General features: G+C 62.5%; 1 protein-coding gene and 1 long non-coding RNA gene across 2 annotated transcripts; one reads left to right on the forward strand and one right to left on the reverse strand.

Moving 5' to 3' along the window:
• Nucleotides 1-132: 132 nt before the first annotated feature.
• CORO1A (coronin 1A) lies at nt 133-15,082 on the reverse strand. The gene is made up of 11 exons (XM_073346418.1): nt 14,685-15,082; nt 13,849-14,051; nt 5,695-5,817; nt 4,686-4,815; nt 4,129-4,310; nt 3,880-3,999; nt 2,903-3,007; nt 2,647-2,792; nt 1,585-1,642; nt 1,224-1,436; nt 133-599 (listed from the first exon to the last, which is right to left on the reverse strand). Exons 2-11 carry the CDS (start codon nt 14,044-14,046, stop codon nt 501-503), a joined length of 1,374 nt encoding a protein of 457 aa, XP_073202519.1. The 5' UTR covers nt 14,047-14,051; nt 14,685-15,082; the 3' UTR covers nt 133-500.
• LOC140912263 (uncharacterized) lies at nt 5,663-11,468 on the forward strand. Its single transcript, XR_012159265.1, has 3 exons — nt 5,663-7,014; nt 7,984-8,074; nt 8,635-11,468. It is a non-coding gene; the product is annotated as an uncharacterized lncRNA (long non-coding RNA).
• Nucleotides 15,083-17,688: the final 2,606 nt, after the last annotated feature.

Raw genomic sequence — 17,688 nt, forward strand, 5'->3', positions numbered from 1 at the left:
CTCAGCCACGTCCCACCCCCAGCACAAAGCAGGGCAGAGGTGCTATTTACAAAGTTTATTGGTAGAACCGTTCACAGCAGAAAGACACTGGTGCCCGTCCCCTCCCCTGGGGTGGCCCCCCCGTTCCACCATATGGCCCCCCCGTTACTCCCCTCACCCCAATGACTTAAACAACAAAGGTAAAAAAGATAAAAGCTTCTCTGTACAGGGCGGGAGGGATCCGGCCTCCCAGAGAGCGAGGGGAGGGTACGGGGAAGGGAAGGGGGATTATAGGGGCATTGGAGGGTTAATTTGGCAGGACCTGGCCCCCCATAAAGGTGTAGTGGGGGGGGCTCTTTGGCCATGGCAGATGCTGGGGCGGTGGGAAGCGCCGCTTGCTGGCAGCCGGGGGGGCAGAAAGAGGCTCCAGCTGTCAAAGCTTGTGGGGGGCGGGGGAGTTCCAGTGCCATGGGGCAGCCCTGAGTTTGACAGAAAGTTGTGGGGGGACAGGCTCCCCCCGGCTATTTGGCAGCCTGCGTCTCCAGCACCGCGATGCGTCGGTCCTGCTCTGCCACCCTCGCCTGCAGCTGCCGCACGTCCTCGGTCAACTTCTCCAGCGCCTGGGGAGGGGGAGAGCTCGTGGGGTGCCCCTCGCTCCCGGCCCGCAGCCCGTGCCGGCCCAGCCCTGGGCTCCCCCCCAGCTCTGCCGGTGCCCCCCGCTCTCGGCCCAGCCCTGGGCTCCCCTCCCCCAGCTCTGCCGGTGCCCCCCGCTCCCGACCCACAGCCCCTGCCGGCCCAGCCCTGGGCTCCCCTCCCCCAGCTCTGCCGGTGCCCCCCGCTCCCGACCCACAGCCCCTGCCGGCCCAGCCCTGAGCTCCCCTCCCCCATCTCCGCCAGTGCCCCTCACTCCCTACCCGCAGCCCCTGCTGGCCCAGCCCTGCCCCCCCCAGCTCTGCCGGTGCCCCCCACTCCCGACCCACAGCCCCTGCCAGCTCAGCCCTGGGCTCCCCCCCAGCTCTGCTGGTGCCCCCCGCTCCCGGCCCAGCCCTGGGCTCCCCTCCCCCAGCTCTGCCGGTGCCCCCCACTCCCTACCCGCAGCCCCTGCCGGCCCAGCCCTGGGCTCCCCTCCCCCAGCTCTGCCGGTGCCCCCCACTCCCTACCCGCAGCCCCCTGCCGGCCCAGCCCTGCCCCCCCCAGCTCTGCCGGTGCCCCTCACTCCCGACCTGCAGCCCCCCCCATCTCACCCCAGGGCTGGCCCCATCGGGGCAAGGCTGGCTCCGGCGCGGCTCCAGGATGCTCTTGTTGACTTTGAACTCGCGACTCTTGGGTGGGACGTATCCATCCTTCAGGGAGATGAGCAGGGGGCCGGCGTCCTTGCCCCCAAACCATTCTTCTGCCGTCAGCGCGGCGTCGGGCCCGACCGTGTCGGGGTACAGGTCCTCCTGGAACAGATCTGACTGCGGGAGGAGAGAGCCAGCATGGGACCCAGGCGTCCATGCTCCCAGCCCCTCCCCAAGCCAAGATAGAACCTAGGCATCAGGGCTCCTCTCCCCTACCCAAACTGGGATAGAACCCAGGCGTCCGAGCTCCCAGCCCCCGACTCACCTTGCGGGGCACCGTCATGGCAATGGGCTCACATCTGCGCTCGTGGAGTTTGTAGAATCTGAAATGCGGAGGGAAGGGGGGTTCAGAGTGGGGGGGGGTCTCTTGGGATCCCAGCAGTGGAGAGGATTGGGGGGCTGAGTGGTGTGGTTAGATGTTTGGCTGTGTGACAGTCTCCCTGTCTGCCGCCGCAGCCCTGTGCAGACAGCTGGCACACAGAACCGCCCAATGACCACAAGATCTGTTAAGGGATGAAGGCACCTGGCCCGATTTATTGTCAGCGAGGCAGGTACTAGGATCCCGCAGACTCTACCGGACCAATAATACAAGTGTGCCTGTAACAATGGACCTGCTCAGTGAACGGCAGGACTTTCCGTTCCCCCATCTGCCAGCCAGAGACTCTATTTTATACATCAACACAAACCACTTACGTACGGCCCCCACCCATCGCTCTGTCCTCCTGCCCTGGGGGGGTCAGCGTGTCCCTGTTCTCTTTGGTGTTCGGGTTCCACCGGTCTGGGATGGGGACGTGAGTGTCGTGTGCCCAGCACCTCTCAGGAGGGTTTCCCCCAGCCTGGCTCTGCTCCGAGCCTTGCTTGAGCCCAGGGTTATGTCTCAGGGTCGCTTCCTACCACAAGGGCACTGCGGTGCAGTGCGGGGGGAAGGGATTCTGGGGGGGCTGAGGAGGATTTGGGGGCACTGGAGGAGGCTGGAGATTGGGGGGATTCTGGGGTCTATGGGGAATTGGGAGGTTTCAGGGAGGGTTGGTGGCTGGGGAGATTTGGGGGGGTTTTGGAGTTCAAAGGGCATTTTGTGGGGTTCAGGGATTGTTGGGAGTCCGGGGGGCTGAGGGAGGTTTTGGGGGGCTGGGGGAATTCAGGTATCCAAAGGGAGGCTGGGCTTCCGAGGGGGTTTTGGGGGGACCTGGGGGGATTTAGGTGTCTGAAGAGAAGCTGGGAGGGTTTGGGGGGACTCGGGGGGATTCAGGTGTCTGAAGGGGGGTGGGGGGGGTTGGGGGGACTTGAGGGATTCAGGTGTCCCAAGGGGGGTGGGGGTCCCCTGTACCTGGCGATCTCGCACTTGCTGACGTCCAGGCCCCGCTTGGGCATCCAGCCGCCCCCGCGCTGGGACTCCTTGGAGCTGAAGATGGAGAGGAAGTGCAGGTAGGGGGCCTCGGGCGTCACCTCGAAGTAGCGGATGGAGCTGTCGCCCTGCGGGGGGGACATGGGGCGGTCAGCGGGGGGGAGCCGGGGAGCCCCCCCAGGACCCCCAAGCTCCTGTCCCCAGTGGGCTCCCCCGGACGCCTGGGTCCTGCACCAACCTTGCCGCAGAGGTAGACCATGCTGGTGTCGGGGTCGTAGTGGGGGACCAGCACCCCGCTGCTCGTGTCCAGCTCCTGCAGGTTCATGGGCTCCTCCAGGTGCGCCTGGTGTGGGGAGAGACCAGGGGGTCAGGGGGTGGCGGGGGCAGGGTCCCGCTCAGAGTCCCACAGCGCCACCTGCTGCTCACTTGGGGAGGGGCTAGAGGAGAGGTAGGTGGGTGGGGCTAGAAGGCAGGGTTGGGGGCAGGGTTTCTCCCTGAGTTCTGCATCACTTGCTGGGGGGGGGGTGAGAAGGGGTCCCCCCAGGCCCCATGGGAGGGGGTGTGAGGCAGGCTCCCAGGGGAGCCCAGGGGGTGGGGTCTCCCAGGATCCCTGGGGGGTGGGGTCCCAGGGGGCGGGGTCCCAGGGGGCGGGGTCTCCCCAAGTCCCTGGGGGGCGGGGTCCCAGGGGGCGGGGTCTCCCCGGGTCCCTGGGGGGTGGGGTCCCAGGGGGCGGGGTCCCAGGGGGCGGGGTCCCAGGGGGCGGGGTCTCCCCGGGTCCCAGGGGGCGGGGTCCCAGGGGGGCGGGGTCTCCCAGGTCCCAGGGGGGCGGGGTCCCAGGGGGCGGGGTCTCCCCGGGTCCCAGGGGGCGTGGTCCCAGGGGGCCGGGTCTCCCCGGGTCCCAAGGGGGCGTGGTCCCAGGGGGCGGGGTCTCCCCGGGTCCCAGGGGGCGGGGTCCCAGAGGGGCGGGGTCTCCCGGGTCCCAGGGGGGTGGGGTCCCAGGGGGCGGGGTCTCCCCGGGTCCCAGGGGGCGGGGTCCCAGGGGGGCGGGGTCTCCCGGGTCCCAGGGGGCGGGGTCCCAGAGGGGCGGGGTCTCCCGGGTCCCAGGGGGGTGGGGTCCCAGGGGGCGGGGTCTCCCCGGGTCCCAGGGGCGGGGTCTCAGGGGGCGGGGTCTCCCCGGGTCCCAAGGGGGCGTGGTCCCAGGGGGCGGGGTCTCACCGGGTCCCACAGCGCCACCTGGCGCTCGCTCATGCGGCTGAAGCCCGTGGTGAGGATCTTGCCGTCGGCCAGCAGGACAGCGCGGACCGGCCGGGAGCCCTCGTGGGGGCTGGCCTTTTCCTGTGGGGAGACGGGGGTCAGAGAGACAGGCAGCCCCCCCACGGCCCGGCCCGGCCCCCCATGCCCCCTAGCCCCAGGCCACAGCCGGCCCCGCGGCCCCCCGCCCCCGCGGCCCCGCCCCGCACTCACGGCGAGCAGGCGGCCGGAGCGGGGCTCGATCACGCGGACCCGGCGGTCCCGGCAGGTGGTGCAGAGGCGGGAGCCGTCGCGGCTCCAGGACACGCTGTGGATGACGTCGGGGTGCAGGTCCCGCAGCTCCGCCAGCGCCCGGCCCGAGCCCACGTCCCACAGCAGCACGGCGTTGTCACAGCCTGGGGGGGAGGGGGTCAGCGGGGGTGGGGCGGGGAGCAGGGGGCAGAGCAGGGGGGCGCCCCCCAGCCCCTGGGAATAACTGCGCTCAGCAGCACGGCGTTGTCACAGCCTGGGGAGGGGGCGGGGGGCGGAGCAGGGGGGCAGAGCAGGGGGGCGCCCCCCAGCCCCTGGGAGTAACTGCGCTCAGCAGCACGGCGTTGTCACAGCCTGGGGGAGGGGGCGGGGAGCAGGGGGCAGAGCAGGGGGGCGCCCCCCAGCCCCTGGCAGTACCTGCGCTCAGCAGCACGGCATTGTCACAGCCTGGGGGGGAGGGGAGGGGGGTCAGCGGGGGTGGGGCGGGGAGCAGGGGGGCACCCCCCAGCCCCTGGCAGTACCTGCGCTCAGCAGCACGTTCTGGGCCGTGGGGTGCCAGGCCACGATGCCGACGCGCTTCGAGTGCCCCTCCAGCGTGACCACCGGCTCCGTCAGGGGTCGCACGAGCCCCCCGTCCGGTATCTCCCACACCTGCGGGGAGACAGCGGGGTCACCCCGGCCCCACACGCTACGGGGGGAGCGGCCTGGGGCCTTCGGATCAACCCCCCCGCTCGCCATGATGGTGTGGCCGCAGGCCCCCCCCCCGCTCACCATGACGGTGCAGCCCCCCCCCGCTCACCATGACGGTGCGGCCCCAGGCCCCCTCCACCCCGCTCACCATGACGGTGCGGCCCCAGGCCCCCTCCACCCCGCTCACCATGACGGTGCGGCCCCAGGCCCCCTCCACCCCGCTCACCATGACGGTGCGGCCCCAGGCCCCCTCCACCCCGCTCACCATGACGGTGCGGCCCCAGGCCCCCCCCCCGCTCACCATGACGGTGCGGCCGCAGGCCCCCCCCCCGCTCACCATGACGGTGCGGCCCCAGGCCCCCTCCACCCCGCTCACCATGACGGTGCGGCCCCAGGCCCCCCCCGCTCACCATCATGGTGCGCCCCCCCCCGCTCACCATGACGGTGCAGCCCCCCCCCCCGCTCACCATGACGGTGCGGCCCCAGGCCCCCCCCCCGCTCACCATGACGGTGCGGCCCCAGGCCCCCCCCCGCTCACCATGACGGTGCGGCCCCAGGCCCCCTCCACCCCGCTCACCATGACGGTGCAGCCCCCCCCCCCGCTCACCATGACGGTGCGGCCCCAGGCCCCCTCCACCCCGCTCACCATGACGGTGCGGCCCCAGGCCCCCCCCCGCTCACCATGACGGTGCAGCCCCCCCCGCTCACCATCATGGTGCGCCCCCCCCGCTCACCATGACGGTGCAGCCCCCCCCCCGCTCACCATGACGGTGCGGCCCCAGGCCCCCTCCACCCCGCTCACCATGACGGTGCGGCCCCAGGCCCCCTCCACCCGCTCACCATGACGGTGCAGTCCTCAGAGCCGCTGGCGATGATGTTGTCGTTGTGCGGGCACCACTCGATGTCCAGCACCGGGGCCGTGTGCCCACACACCAGGGGCTGCGACTTGTCCAGGCGCCCGGTCTGCCGGGAGAAGAGCTGAGTTAGGACCCAGGCGCCCAAGATCCCCCTCAAACCACTGCACCCCATCTCCCCTCCAGTGATTTCCCTGCACCCCCCCTGAATTTCCCCAACGCCACCCCCAGCTTTGTGAACTAGTTACATGCCAATTTAGTGACTGTTTGGAAATTTGAATTGAAATGGAAACATTAATACACCCTTTAAAAGCGAACTCAGTGTACGATAAACGACGTGTAGCTGGCAAAGTATCGTAGATGTGAGAAGTGGGAACGCAGACTAGCTTCCTTGTCCAGCTGTTTATGGCCAGGTCGGTGCCTCCATGTCGGCGATGTTGGCACACCTAATGGTTTCAAATGAGGATTTGGGAGCAGAGTCGAAAGGAGCTCGCCCTGACAGCCCGTGATGGGCTGGGGGGAAAGGCTCCAGACCAGCTTGTATTTACATCCACACCTCACCTACCCAGGTAGCCAGCAAACAGAGCTGCCTTGCCCGAGTGATAGATTTGGGCTGGGGTTCGGTTACAAATCACATGAAGGGGCGGGGGGGACGAAATGTTGTTGTTCTTATTGTCGGAGTAAAGGGCAGTAGAACGGGACTTAGGGCATGGAGAGAGAGGGTGGGGACAGGGGTTTTGCTTGGTGGTCTTGTCTAGTCACAAGTACGATTGGACCTGCCCCTCTCCACTGTTTAAAGACAGAGCTGATCAGGCTCCATAGAGAGTCTTTTGTTCTGTTAAAAGAAAAGGAGTCCTCCTTTTCTTTTTGCGAATACAGACTAACACGGCTGCTCCTCTGAAACTTGTTCTGTTAAGTGACCACTGCAGCTGAAGTCACTGAGAATCAGGTCTAAGTGCTCAGACCAGCTGTGGGACAGGGTTTCTTGGCAGAGACGGCCCAGTCTGCACTTGCAGCGAGGTCCGTCCGTCCCCCCCGAGAGCTCGGCTGAAATCACAGAGAGCCGGTGGGAGCTCAAGAGACCGACTCGCAGAGGTCTCGGGGCAGGTGGCAGCCGAAGGTGACGGCGCAGGGCCATGGGCAACTGAGCGATGGACTGAACGGTGGCACAACGAACAGCAGTGGCCAGAGCGAACCGTGAGCAGCTGGAGGAACGAGCAAGGGGCCTTCTTGCCCCCACCTGGGCGGTGAACTCACGTGAAGGCACCTCTGAACTCTGAGTCTCCACTGACCAAGGACAACACCAGTGAGTGGGGTGCGGTGGAGGGGAAAGCGAGGGGCACGTTAAATAAACATTTGTTGGACTATATTTTAGTGACTTTGCTCTAGATTTGTGACTGAGAATGGAAACTTATAGACATATGTTTCCTAGTAGGCCAAGATTTTTAAAATGCATTATTTGCCAAGGTTGTTATCTCACCTTGTTGCTATCTCGAGAGGTCGTCATGTTGGGGAGTTTCTGTACTAAACATTTTTATTATTATAGTTAATTTTTATATAAGAGCGGCCATACTGGGTCAGACCAATGGTCCACTAGCCCAGTGTCCTGTCTTCCAACAGTGGCCAAAGCCAGGGGCCCCAGGGGGAATGAACAGACCAGGGAATCGTCAAGTGATCCATCCCCTGTCGACCATTCCCAGCCTCTGGCGAACAGGCTAGGGACACGCAGAGCACAGTTTTGCATCCCTCCCCGTCCTGGCTAATAGCCACTGATGGACCTGTCCTCCAGGAATTTATCTAGTTCTTTTTTTAATCCTGTTATAGTTTTGGTCTTCACAGCATCCCCTGGCAAAGAGCTCCACGGGTTGACTTTATGTTGTGGGAAGAAATACTTCCTTTTGTTTTTTTAAAACCTGCTGCCTATTAATTTCATTGGGTGACCCCTAGTTCATGTTTTACAAGAAGGAGTAAATAACACTTCCTGATTCACTCTCTCCACACCTGTCACGATTTTATAGACCTCGATCCTACCCCCCCTTAGTCATCTCTTTTCTAAGATGAAAATTCCCAGTCATTTTAATCTCTCCTCCTGTTTCACACTCCTAATCATTTCAGTTGCCCATCTCTGAACCTTCTCCAATTCCAATAGATCGTTTTTGGGATCGGGTGACCAGATCTGCCCGCAGTGTTCAAGATGTACACGTACCATGGATTAATATAGAGGCAATACGATATTTTCTGTCTTATCATCTCTCCCTTTCCTAATGGTTCCCAGCATTCTGTTCGCTTTGTTGACGGCTGCTGCACGTTGCGTGGATGTTTGCAGAGAACTCTCCACACTGATGCCAAGATCTGCTTCTGGAGTGGTAACAGCTCATTCAGACCCATCATTGTATATGTAGAGTTGGGATTACATTTTTCAATGTGCATCACTTTGCATTTATCAACATTGAATTTCATCTGCCATTTTGTTGCCCACTTTTGAGAGATCCTTTCGTAGCTCTTCGCAGTCTGCCTGGGACTTACCTATCTTGAGTAGTTTTGTATCATCTGCAAATTTTGCCACCTCTCTGTTTACCCCTTTTTCCAGATCATTTATGAATATGTTGAACACTAATGGTCCCAGTACCGACCCCTCGGGGACACCACTATTTATCTCTCTGCATTCTGAAAACTGATAATTTATTCCTACCCTTTGTTTCCTGTCTTTTAACCAGTCACTGATCCATGAGAGGACTTCCCTGTTATCCCATGATGGCTTAATTTTCAAAAGTCAATTTAATTTAAATACATTTTTTTTAATTTATATTTTTTTAGAAATCTAGACCTGTTATGTGTGTTGGTGTATTTTGCATGATCCTTATGTTAAATTTGCATTATCCTAACAAAACATTTAATTTATTAATTTCTCTTTTATACGTTGCAGGTCAAAGTGAAAATGAAAAGACAAAAAACAATACAACAATTTTTCCACGCGAAGGCCTCAAAAACTAACCAAGGTGAAGAACACGTCAAGAACCAAGAACATCTCAACATGTCGTCTGAAGGGTCAAGTGGTGGATCTACATCCGACCAGCCCGAATACAGCTGCCTACTGAAGAAACAGAGTCTCCAAAACCTAAAGGCAGTTCCCGATGTTTGTCGGTCCAAGTGTTCACATTTATTGAAGTTACAAAAGATGGCTACTGGTGCACCTCTTGCAAAAACACTTCCGAAGAAGGAAAGCTTCCCAATGCTACAACTGGTAAAAGTGGAGGAGCTGGGCTTGTCAGACCGATCAGCAAAGCCAATGCTGACAAACTACGTGAAAAGGCAGCCTCTGGACTGCATCAACATGCAGAAAGCCTTATAAGCCACTTTGAAAGCCAATTTTAGAAGTACTTAATGAGGCTGATAAGAATGCTGGAGACACAACACAGTTCATGGGAACAAACATGGCTGTGGCATCATCCTTCCTATGTAAGCAAGAGACACCGCACACTGCAAACTGGAGGCCAGTGTTAAGTGCATGGTCACTTGTTCATCCTGAAGTTGGACACTGGTTCCGAACAAGAGCAGCAAATGCTCACTGTCTTTCCGCAAGAAACTCACTGACTGGCTAGAGGCGTGCGGGGCAACAGTGAAAGACTCGATGGTTAAAAAAGTGAAGAACTCTCTCACCGCATTCCAAACATTTGCACACGTGGCTGACGAATGCGCCGATGCAAATGGGCATCAAGTACTAAGTCACTGTGTACGTTATCTGGATGTCAGTGATAGGCCAGTAGATGCATTTCTAGATGTTCAAGTTATAGAAGACACATCGGCTGCATCTGTGACAACCCACATCTTAGAAGAGTTAAAGGCTCGTCAGTGGGCCCCCAAACACATGGCTGCTTGTGCATTTGATGGAGCTGCAAACGTCTCTGGAAGACATGGTGGAGCACAAGCTTTGCTCAGAGAAAAGCGTAACCCTAGTCTCTCCTGTACACACTGCAGAGGCCACCTACTCCAGCTAGCGCCAGCATGAGCTGCAGACTCTTCAAAAGACATTTAAAAAGCTGTACATTTAATGTCTTCTTTATATTCTTTTTTCAGCAAGAGTCCAAAAAGACTGAATATCTTGGAAAGTATAGAAGATACACTGGGACTGAAGTTCAAATTAGTCCAACTTTGGAAAACCCTCTGGCTTTCTCATGAGCAGTCCTTGGCTGTTGTCTTAAAATTACTCCAGCCGTTATTACTGGCTTTGGAAATTGTCTACCAAGATGGGATGGATCTAAGTAGTGAGGCTGGTGGATTACTTTTGCTACTACGTTCAGAGAAGACTATCGCCGTTCTCTCTCTCGTAAGCCTTGGGTCATTAAACAATGGCCATCCAGGCATCTGCTAGGACAGTAGTAGATCTTTCTCCAGCAAGAGAAGCTACATTTGGATCAATCCGAGAGCTAGCCATTGAAAAAGTCCTGGAAGAAGCAAAGACGTCGGTCCAGAAGTTGACTACTGAAGGCATTTATATCGAATCCTTAAGTGAAGAGGACAAGAAGTGTTTGTTAAGACAACTGAAAAAGTCCACAGGCTTGATTTTTAAAAATCTACAACAGCGACTTCTAGATTCTACTCACCCTCTACGTAGCTTTTACAGATCCCTGTCCTATAAAACACCGACCGTTGAGTGGAGCGCAGAGGTGAAAGTAAGCCGGTACGCCCCGGTACGGCGCACCAGTAAGAGCCGGGGCGCCGTACCAGGACCGGCTTTCCCAGAGGGCAGTTTAAAGCCCTGGGGTAGCGGCGGCGGGGCTGCGGCGGGGCTTTAAAGGGCCGGGGAGGTAGCGGCAGCTGGAGCCCCGGGGCCCTTTAAATCCCCGATGGAGCCTGGCCACCGCTACCCCAGGGCTCGGGCAGCAGGGCTCCAGCGGGGATTTAACGGGCTCGGGACTCCGGCAGCCGCTACCACAGCGGAGCCCCAGGTCCTTTAAAGCTCTGCCAGAGCCCAGAGCCCCGGGGAGCGGTGGCAGCCGGGAGCCCCCAGGGCTCCTCAGTGATTTAAAGGGCCCGGGGCCCTGCTGCGGTAGCTGGAGCCCGGGGCCCTTTAAATCGCCCCCGAGCCCCGGGGCTCCCAGCCGCCTCTGCAGCTGGAGGCCTGGCCCTTTAAATCAGGGCCCGGGGATGTAAGGCCACGCCTCTTCTGGTTGAGGCCACGCCCCCTGCTCAGGGCTCCGGGGTGGGGTAAGTCCTCTGACTTACTTTCACCGGGGTGGAGTGAGGCAGGACCAGCCAGCGGCTGCCATGTGCTCAGGACAGAAGAGAGAATCTGAACGCAAGGTGGACTATCACGACGAACGGATGAAGATTTGACTGCGACTTCTGTATCCTCACTCGCGGCCCGAGCCGGTCGTTGAGCTCTGTTTCCTGGCTGAAAGAAGCAGGAACTCCTCTCTTGCAGCCCCAGCCACAAGGGCGACAGCCGAGCGCTCTTTTTCACCATTGCCTGGAGCTTTGCGCTCCGAAAGGCGTCGCCTTCTGCCTGGTCTCGGGAAGGAACCAACGAGCCTCGCAGCTGAAGGGCTGCAAGGACCGGCCACACGAGAAGCCTCCGAAGAGGAGCGCGCGGCATTCAAGAAGTTCATTAGCAGAGTTGTGCAAAATGATACCAAGAAACCCAGACGGATGTCGACGTGGTACTTCAGAGGAGGCTTGAGTAGCCAACTCTAATTTGTGTGATGATTTTAAAACATGAGTTAAATCTAATTAAATGGTCATGAAACATTTTTCAGTTTTTACTCTGGTGCCATAAAGCCCCCCTTCACCCTCACCATCAGCCCTGACACTCCCCCCCCCCGTAAATTCGAACACCCCCCCCCCCGGCCAATTTCAATTCCTGGGGAAACCACTGCTCCCCTCCCCGGGCCGGGCTGGGGAGAGAACCCAGGTGTCCTGGCTCCTGACTGCAGTGACACGCTTTTCCCACCAGACGGTGCAATAGAAGCTTCACCCTTTGCACTCGGAAGAGCGCGATTCTCCCCTTTGCTGCCCCTCCCTGCCCCCCCGGGGAGCTTCCCTCCCCCCCACCCCGGTCAGGGGGTGAAGCCCTGAGACTCCCTGAATACCTGTGGGGCATCTGGGAGTCAGGGTTGGGGCAGGTGAAGAGTGGGGTGCAGTGCTTAGAACAGGGGGCCTGGGAGTCAGGACTCCTGGGTTCTCTCTGGGCTCTGGGAGGGGAGTGGGAGTTGGAGGGTTAGAGCAGGCGGGGTTGGGAGCCAGGACTCCTGGGTTCTCTCTAGGCTCGGGGAGGGGTGGTGTTAAGTGTTTGGGGGGGGCGGCTCCCCCCATGGCCCCAGGGGAGTTTCCCGGGGCGGGGGGACTGGTGTCTGGTTGTGTCTGTCTTGCGACACTACTCCCAGCCCCAGTGCCCCAGACATGCCCATAAAAGGCGACATGAGGCCTACCGCTGCCGTGGGGCAGGAAACGCGGTGAGAACACAGCCCGGTCTGGTAGCAGGGCCGGTCGCTCCTTCAGCACCGGGGGCTCCGGGGTCCTTCCTAGGCTCCCACCCACATGCCAGGACTCCTGAATCCCTACTTGGGTCTTCCCTGACCCCACTCCCACCCAGACTCCTGGGTCCCTCCTCCCCCCTCATTGACAGCCCCGACCTCACTGCATGCCACACCTGCTGAGCACAGACTCCCCCTCCCAGCTCCCCCCATCGTCCCCCTGAGTAGTGAGGTGGGACCCACAAATATGGCAGTCCCAGAAAAAAGTTACCCAGGGATTGAGGAATGATGGGAAATTCCCGAACGGCCAAGGCAGTGCAGGGCTCAAGGGGTTAAAACCAAAGACATTGTGTCTGTGGAAGGGGAGCCAGGGCTGGGGGGCCAGGGGGCTGCAGGTCAGGAGTGAGGGGCACCAGCAGGGCTGGGGGAGGGGCTCTCTCTGTTCTCTGTGTTTCTGCGCCCATCACGATGGAGTCACAAGACGGCACATCCTGGGTCCCTCCAAGGCCTCATCCTGCCGCCCCCTTCCCCCAGGCCAGGGAAGGACACAGGGCCCTTTATCCCACTGCTGCCCCTCACTCCCGACCCGCAGCCCCCTGCTAGCCCAGGGCTGCCCCCCCCCCAGCTCTGCCAGTGCCCCTCACTCCCGACCCGCAGCCCCTGCCAGCCCAGGGCTGCCCCCCCACCAGCTCTGCCGGTGCCCCTCACTCCCGACCCGCAGCCCCCTGCCAGCCCAGCCCTGCCCCCCAGCTCTGCCAGTGCCCCTCACTCCCGACCCGCAGCCCCTGCCAGCCCAGGGCTGCCCCCCCCAGCTCTGCCGGTGCCCCTCACTCCCGACCCGCAGCCCCCTGCCAGCCCAGCCCTGCCCTCCAGCTCTGCCAGTGCCCCTCACTCCCGACCCGCAGCCCCCTGCTAGCCCAGGGCTGCCCCCCCCAGCTCTGCCGGTGCCCCTCACTCCCGACCCGCAGCCCCTGCCAGCCCAGGGCTGCCCCCCCCAGCTCTGCCGGTGCCCCTCACTCCCGACCCGCAGCTCCCTGCTAGCCCAGGGCTGCCCCCCCCAGCTCTGCCGGTGCCCCTCACTCCCGACCCGCAGCCCCCTGCCAGCCCAGGGCTGCCCCCCCCAGCTCTGCCGGTGCCCCTCACTCCCGACCCGCAGCCCCCTGCCAGCCTAGGGCTGCCCCCCCCCCAGCTCTGCCGGTGCCCCTCACTCCCGACCCGCAGCCCCTGCCAGCCCAGGGCTGCCCCCCCCAGCTCTGCCGGTGCCCCTCACTCCCGACCCGCAGCCCCCTGCTAGCCCAGTCCTGCCCCCCCGCTCCCCTTCTTAGGTAATGTTCTATCCCTCCCCATCTGTCTGTGTTTCCGGGGGGGGGGGGGGGGGGTTGTGAAACCGCCAAACAGGCAGATCTTGACTTTTTTGCCTTAAATGGCTCCAAATTTGAACTTGGGGCGGAAGCAAGCGTGTAAAAGGGGAAGTGGGTTTGGGGAGGGGAGGGGAGGGGGGGCAGGTCTGAGACAGCTCAGCCCTCCCCAAGTCCAACCGGGGCTTGCATGGCAAGGTGGTGGGGGGGTCGTGTCAGGTCACAGCTGGATCCCCAGTGCAATGCCGAGTAGCAGGGGCTGCGGGAGTGAGGGGCGCCGGCCGGGCTGGGGGGGGGGGGCGGAGTTACCTTGGCCAGCGGCAGCACCATGAAGGCCCCTCCCCCACTGGCCTCCACGATCATGGCCAGGAATTTGGGGTTCACGGAGCAGAAGCTGCTGTCCCAGGTGGTCTGTGAGATCCGCACGTCGTCGTAGCACTGGTCGGCCTTCGCCGGCTGCCCGAACACATGGCGGAACTTGCTGCTGCGCACGACTTTCCGGCTCATGGCGGCTGGGGAGAGACGCCGGGGTCAACGGTGCCCCTCACTCCCGACCGCAGCCCCTGCTGGCCCAGCCCTGGGCTCCCCTCCCCCAGCTCAGCTGGTGCCCCTGTTCTATCTGTCTCCGTGCCCCCCCACCCCCGGGTTACCTCATGAGACCTCCTTTCCCAGCTGCCCCCGGAGAGCCCCTCTCCAGCACTGGAGGAGGTGGGGACACAGGATACAGCCCCCCCGCCCCAGTAATCCCCTCGGCTGAGTCCCCTCCCCATGCCCCAGGTAGCTGTCTCCACCATCACCCTGCCTGCCCCTCCCAGCCAGCTGCAAACCTCTTCACAGCTCAATATGTGCGTCCCCAGGGCTCTGCAGGGAGCTGGGTTGGGAGTAAGAGACACATAGTGCAGAGAGGGGAAGGGGCCGGCCAAGAGTCCAGGAGTCCTGGATCTCGGCCCCCTCCTAGAGCCCAAGATAGAACCCAGGAGTCCTGGCTCCTGGCCCCCTCCTAGAGCCCGAGATAGAACCCAGGAGTCCTGGCTCCTGGCCCCCTCCTAGAGCCCGAGATAGAACCCAGGAGTCCTGGCTCCTGGCCCCCTCCTAGAGCCCGAGATAGAACCCAGGAGTCCTGGCGCCCAGCCCCCTGCTCTCACCGGCTCCAGATGCTCTGGTGTCACAATGAGTCCCGAGGCTGCAGCTCGAGCGTTTTAACGGCCTGTCACAGCTTGGAGGGGGTGGCGCCTTAAAGGGCCAGCACGCCACAGGTGGGGCGGGGCCTTGGACACCACCCCTTCCACCTCCTCCATCTGGGGCCCAGGGGCCAGCTTGCCCTGGGAGGAGGGGAGCAGGGTTGGAAGTAAGGTGTAGGGGATGCAGCTGTAAGAGACCGAATTGGGGCACGGGACCCAGGCGTCCGGGCTGGCAGCACTGGGCAGCTCTTCAGTGAACCAGCCATCCCCCGCCCTTCTTTTCCTGCTAGGCACCTCGGTCCAGAAATGGCTGGCCTGTGACTCCAGACACCTCTGTCCTTCTGTCCGTGTGTCCGTCCATCTGTCCGTCCGTCCGTTTGTCTGTGTGTCTGTCCCAATAGACCGCCTCTACTGGTCTACCTACCTGTTCACACACACATCTATCTATCTATCTATCTATCTATCTATCTAGCCCCTTACACCCCCTCTATCCATCTATCTATCTATCTATCCCCATGCACCCTCTCTCTCTCTCTCTCTCTCTCTCTCTATCTATCCCCATGCACCCCCTCTATCTATCTATCTATCTATCTATCTATCTATCTATCTATCTATCTATCTATCTATCCCCAGACACCCCCTGTATCTATCTATCTATCTATCTATCTATCTATCTATCTAGCCCCTTACACCCCCTCTATCCATCTATCTATCTATCCCCATGCACCCTCTCTCTCTCTCTCTCTCTCTCTCTATCTCTCTCTCTCTCTCTATCCCCATGCACCCCCTCTATCTATCTATCTATCTATCTATCTATCTATCTATCCCCAGACACCCCCTGTATCTATCTATCTCTCTATCCCCAGACACCCCCATATCTCTCTATCTATCCCCTTAGACCCCCTCTACCTATCTATCCCCATCTAGCCCAGGAGCTGTCCGGGAGCCGTCAGACACACCCTGTGCTCTGGCTCCCCCCGGCCCAGCTTTCACCAGTCCGCCCTGCCCTGTGGCAGGAGCTGCCCAGAGCTGGATGTGCCAGTCCCGCCCGTCCCCCCATAGGCCGGCCGCCTTGGGGCAGGGACGGCCTCTCCCTCTCTGTCTGTTCCCCCGGGGCTGAGGCCAGGAGGGGGTATTTGCTCATCCCCTTGGATCCCCCGAGGGCCTAGCACCGGGAAGGGAATTTCAGCCTCCTTCCCCATCGGGTGCTCCAGAACTTGGGCTAAAGTGCCCTGGGGCAAGGCCCCCTGTCCGGAGCGGAGCCGGCCGGAGATGGAGGCTGTCCCACGGCCCAGGGCCTCTCTCCCCGGGGTTAATCACAGCCGCCCCGATGCCTTTCAGCTGGAACTGGCCTGGCACCATCGGTTCTCGCCCTGCTGCTCGGTCCCGGGGCCGGGGCCGGGGCCAGCTCCCTTTGTGAGCAGCTGAACGTCTCTCTCCGGGACGGGCTCTCAGCCCCGGCTCCTCCCCGAGTTGTGGGCCAAGCCCCCGGGACATGAACCCAGCCCCGGTGCCCGGGCCCCCCGTCCGGTCACTGCTGTCCCTCATCGAACACAGGGCTGGAGTGAGGCCTGTGCGGGGAAAGGGGGGGCTGATTTCACTCAGCCAGGGCCACTGATACCCAACCTCCCCTTACACTTCGCTCCCATCTAGGACTTGGTGGTGTCCAAGGGCTGCTTGGGGGGGTGGGGTCAGCGCCCCCACTGGGCGGCTCAAAACCACCGACCAACCCGCAGGGACTGGCCTGTGGGACTCCCTGCCACATGTCACCCATAGTGGGGGATGGGCTGACCACATGTCCCGATTGTATAGGGACAGTCCTGATATTTGGGGCTTTGTCTTCTATAGGCGCCTATTACCCCCCCACCCCCACCCGATTTGTCCCACTCGCTGTCTGGTCACCCTAGGGGGGCAGCTGAAGGGAGCAGGGGCCTGGGCCTGAGGAAGGGGCAGGGTCTGCATGGGGAGGTGGGGCAGGGGGCGGGGTCTGATGGGAGGGGCGGGGTCTGCATGGGGAGGTGGGGCAGGGGGCGGGGTCCGATGGGAGGGGCGGGGTCTGCATGGGGAGGTGGGGTAGGGGCGGGGTCCGATGGGAGGGGCGGGGTCTGCATGGGGAGGGGCGGCGGGGGCGGGGTCTGATGGGAGGGGCGGGGTCTGCATGGGGAGGTGGGGCAGGGGGCGGGGTCTGATGGGAGGGGCGGGGTCTGCATGGGGAGGTGGGGCAGGGGGCGGGGTCCGATGGGAGGGGTGGGGTCTGCATGGGGAGGTGGGGTAGGGGCGGGGTCCGATGGGAGGGGCGGGGTCTGCATGGGGAGGGGCGGCGGGGGCGGGGTCTGATGGGAGGGGCGGGGTCTGCATGGGGAGGTGGGGCAGGGGGCGGGGTCCGATGGGAGGGGCGGGGTCTGCATGGGGAGGTGGGGCGGGGGCGGGGTCTGATGGGAGGGGCGGGGTCTGCATGGGGAGGTGGGGCAGGGGGCGGGGTCTGATGGGAGGGGCGGGGTCTGCATGGGGAGGTGGGGCAGGGGGCAGGGTCTGATGGGAGGGGCGGGGTCCGATGAGAGGGGCGGGGTCTGCATGGGGAGGGGCGGTAGGGGGCGGGGTCCGATGGGAGGGGCGGGGTCTGCATGGGGAGGTGGGGCAGGGGGCGGGGTCTGATGGGAGGGGCGGGGTCTGCATGGGGAGGTGGGGCGGGGGCGGGGTCCGATGGGAGGGGCGGGGTCTGCATGGGGAGGTGGGGCGGGGGCGGGGTCTGATGGGAGGGGCGGGGTCTGCATGGGGAGGGGCGGCGGGGGCGGGGTCCGATGGGAGGGGCGGGGTCTGCATGGGGAGGTGGGGTAGGGGGCGGGGTCTGATGGGAGGGGCGGGGTCTGCATGGGGAGGTGGGGCGGGGGCGGGGTCTGATGGGAGGGGCGGGGTCTGCATGGGGAGGGGCGGCGGGGGCGGGGTCCGATGGGAGGGGCGGGGTCTG

The sequence above is a fragment of the Lepidochelys kempii genome, chromosome 6, assembly GCF_965140265.1.
Source record: "Lepidochelys kempii isolate rLepKem1 chromosome 6, rLepKem1.hap2, whole genome shotgun sequence".
Lineage (NCBI taxonomy): Eukaryota > Metazoa > Chordata > Testudines > Cheloniidae > Lepidochelys > Lepidochelys kempii.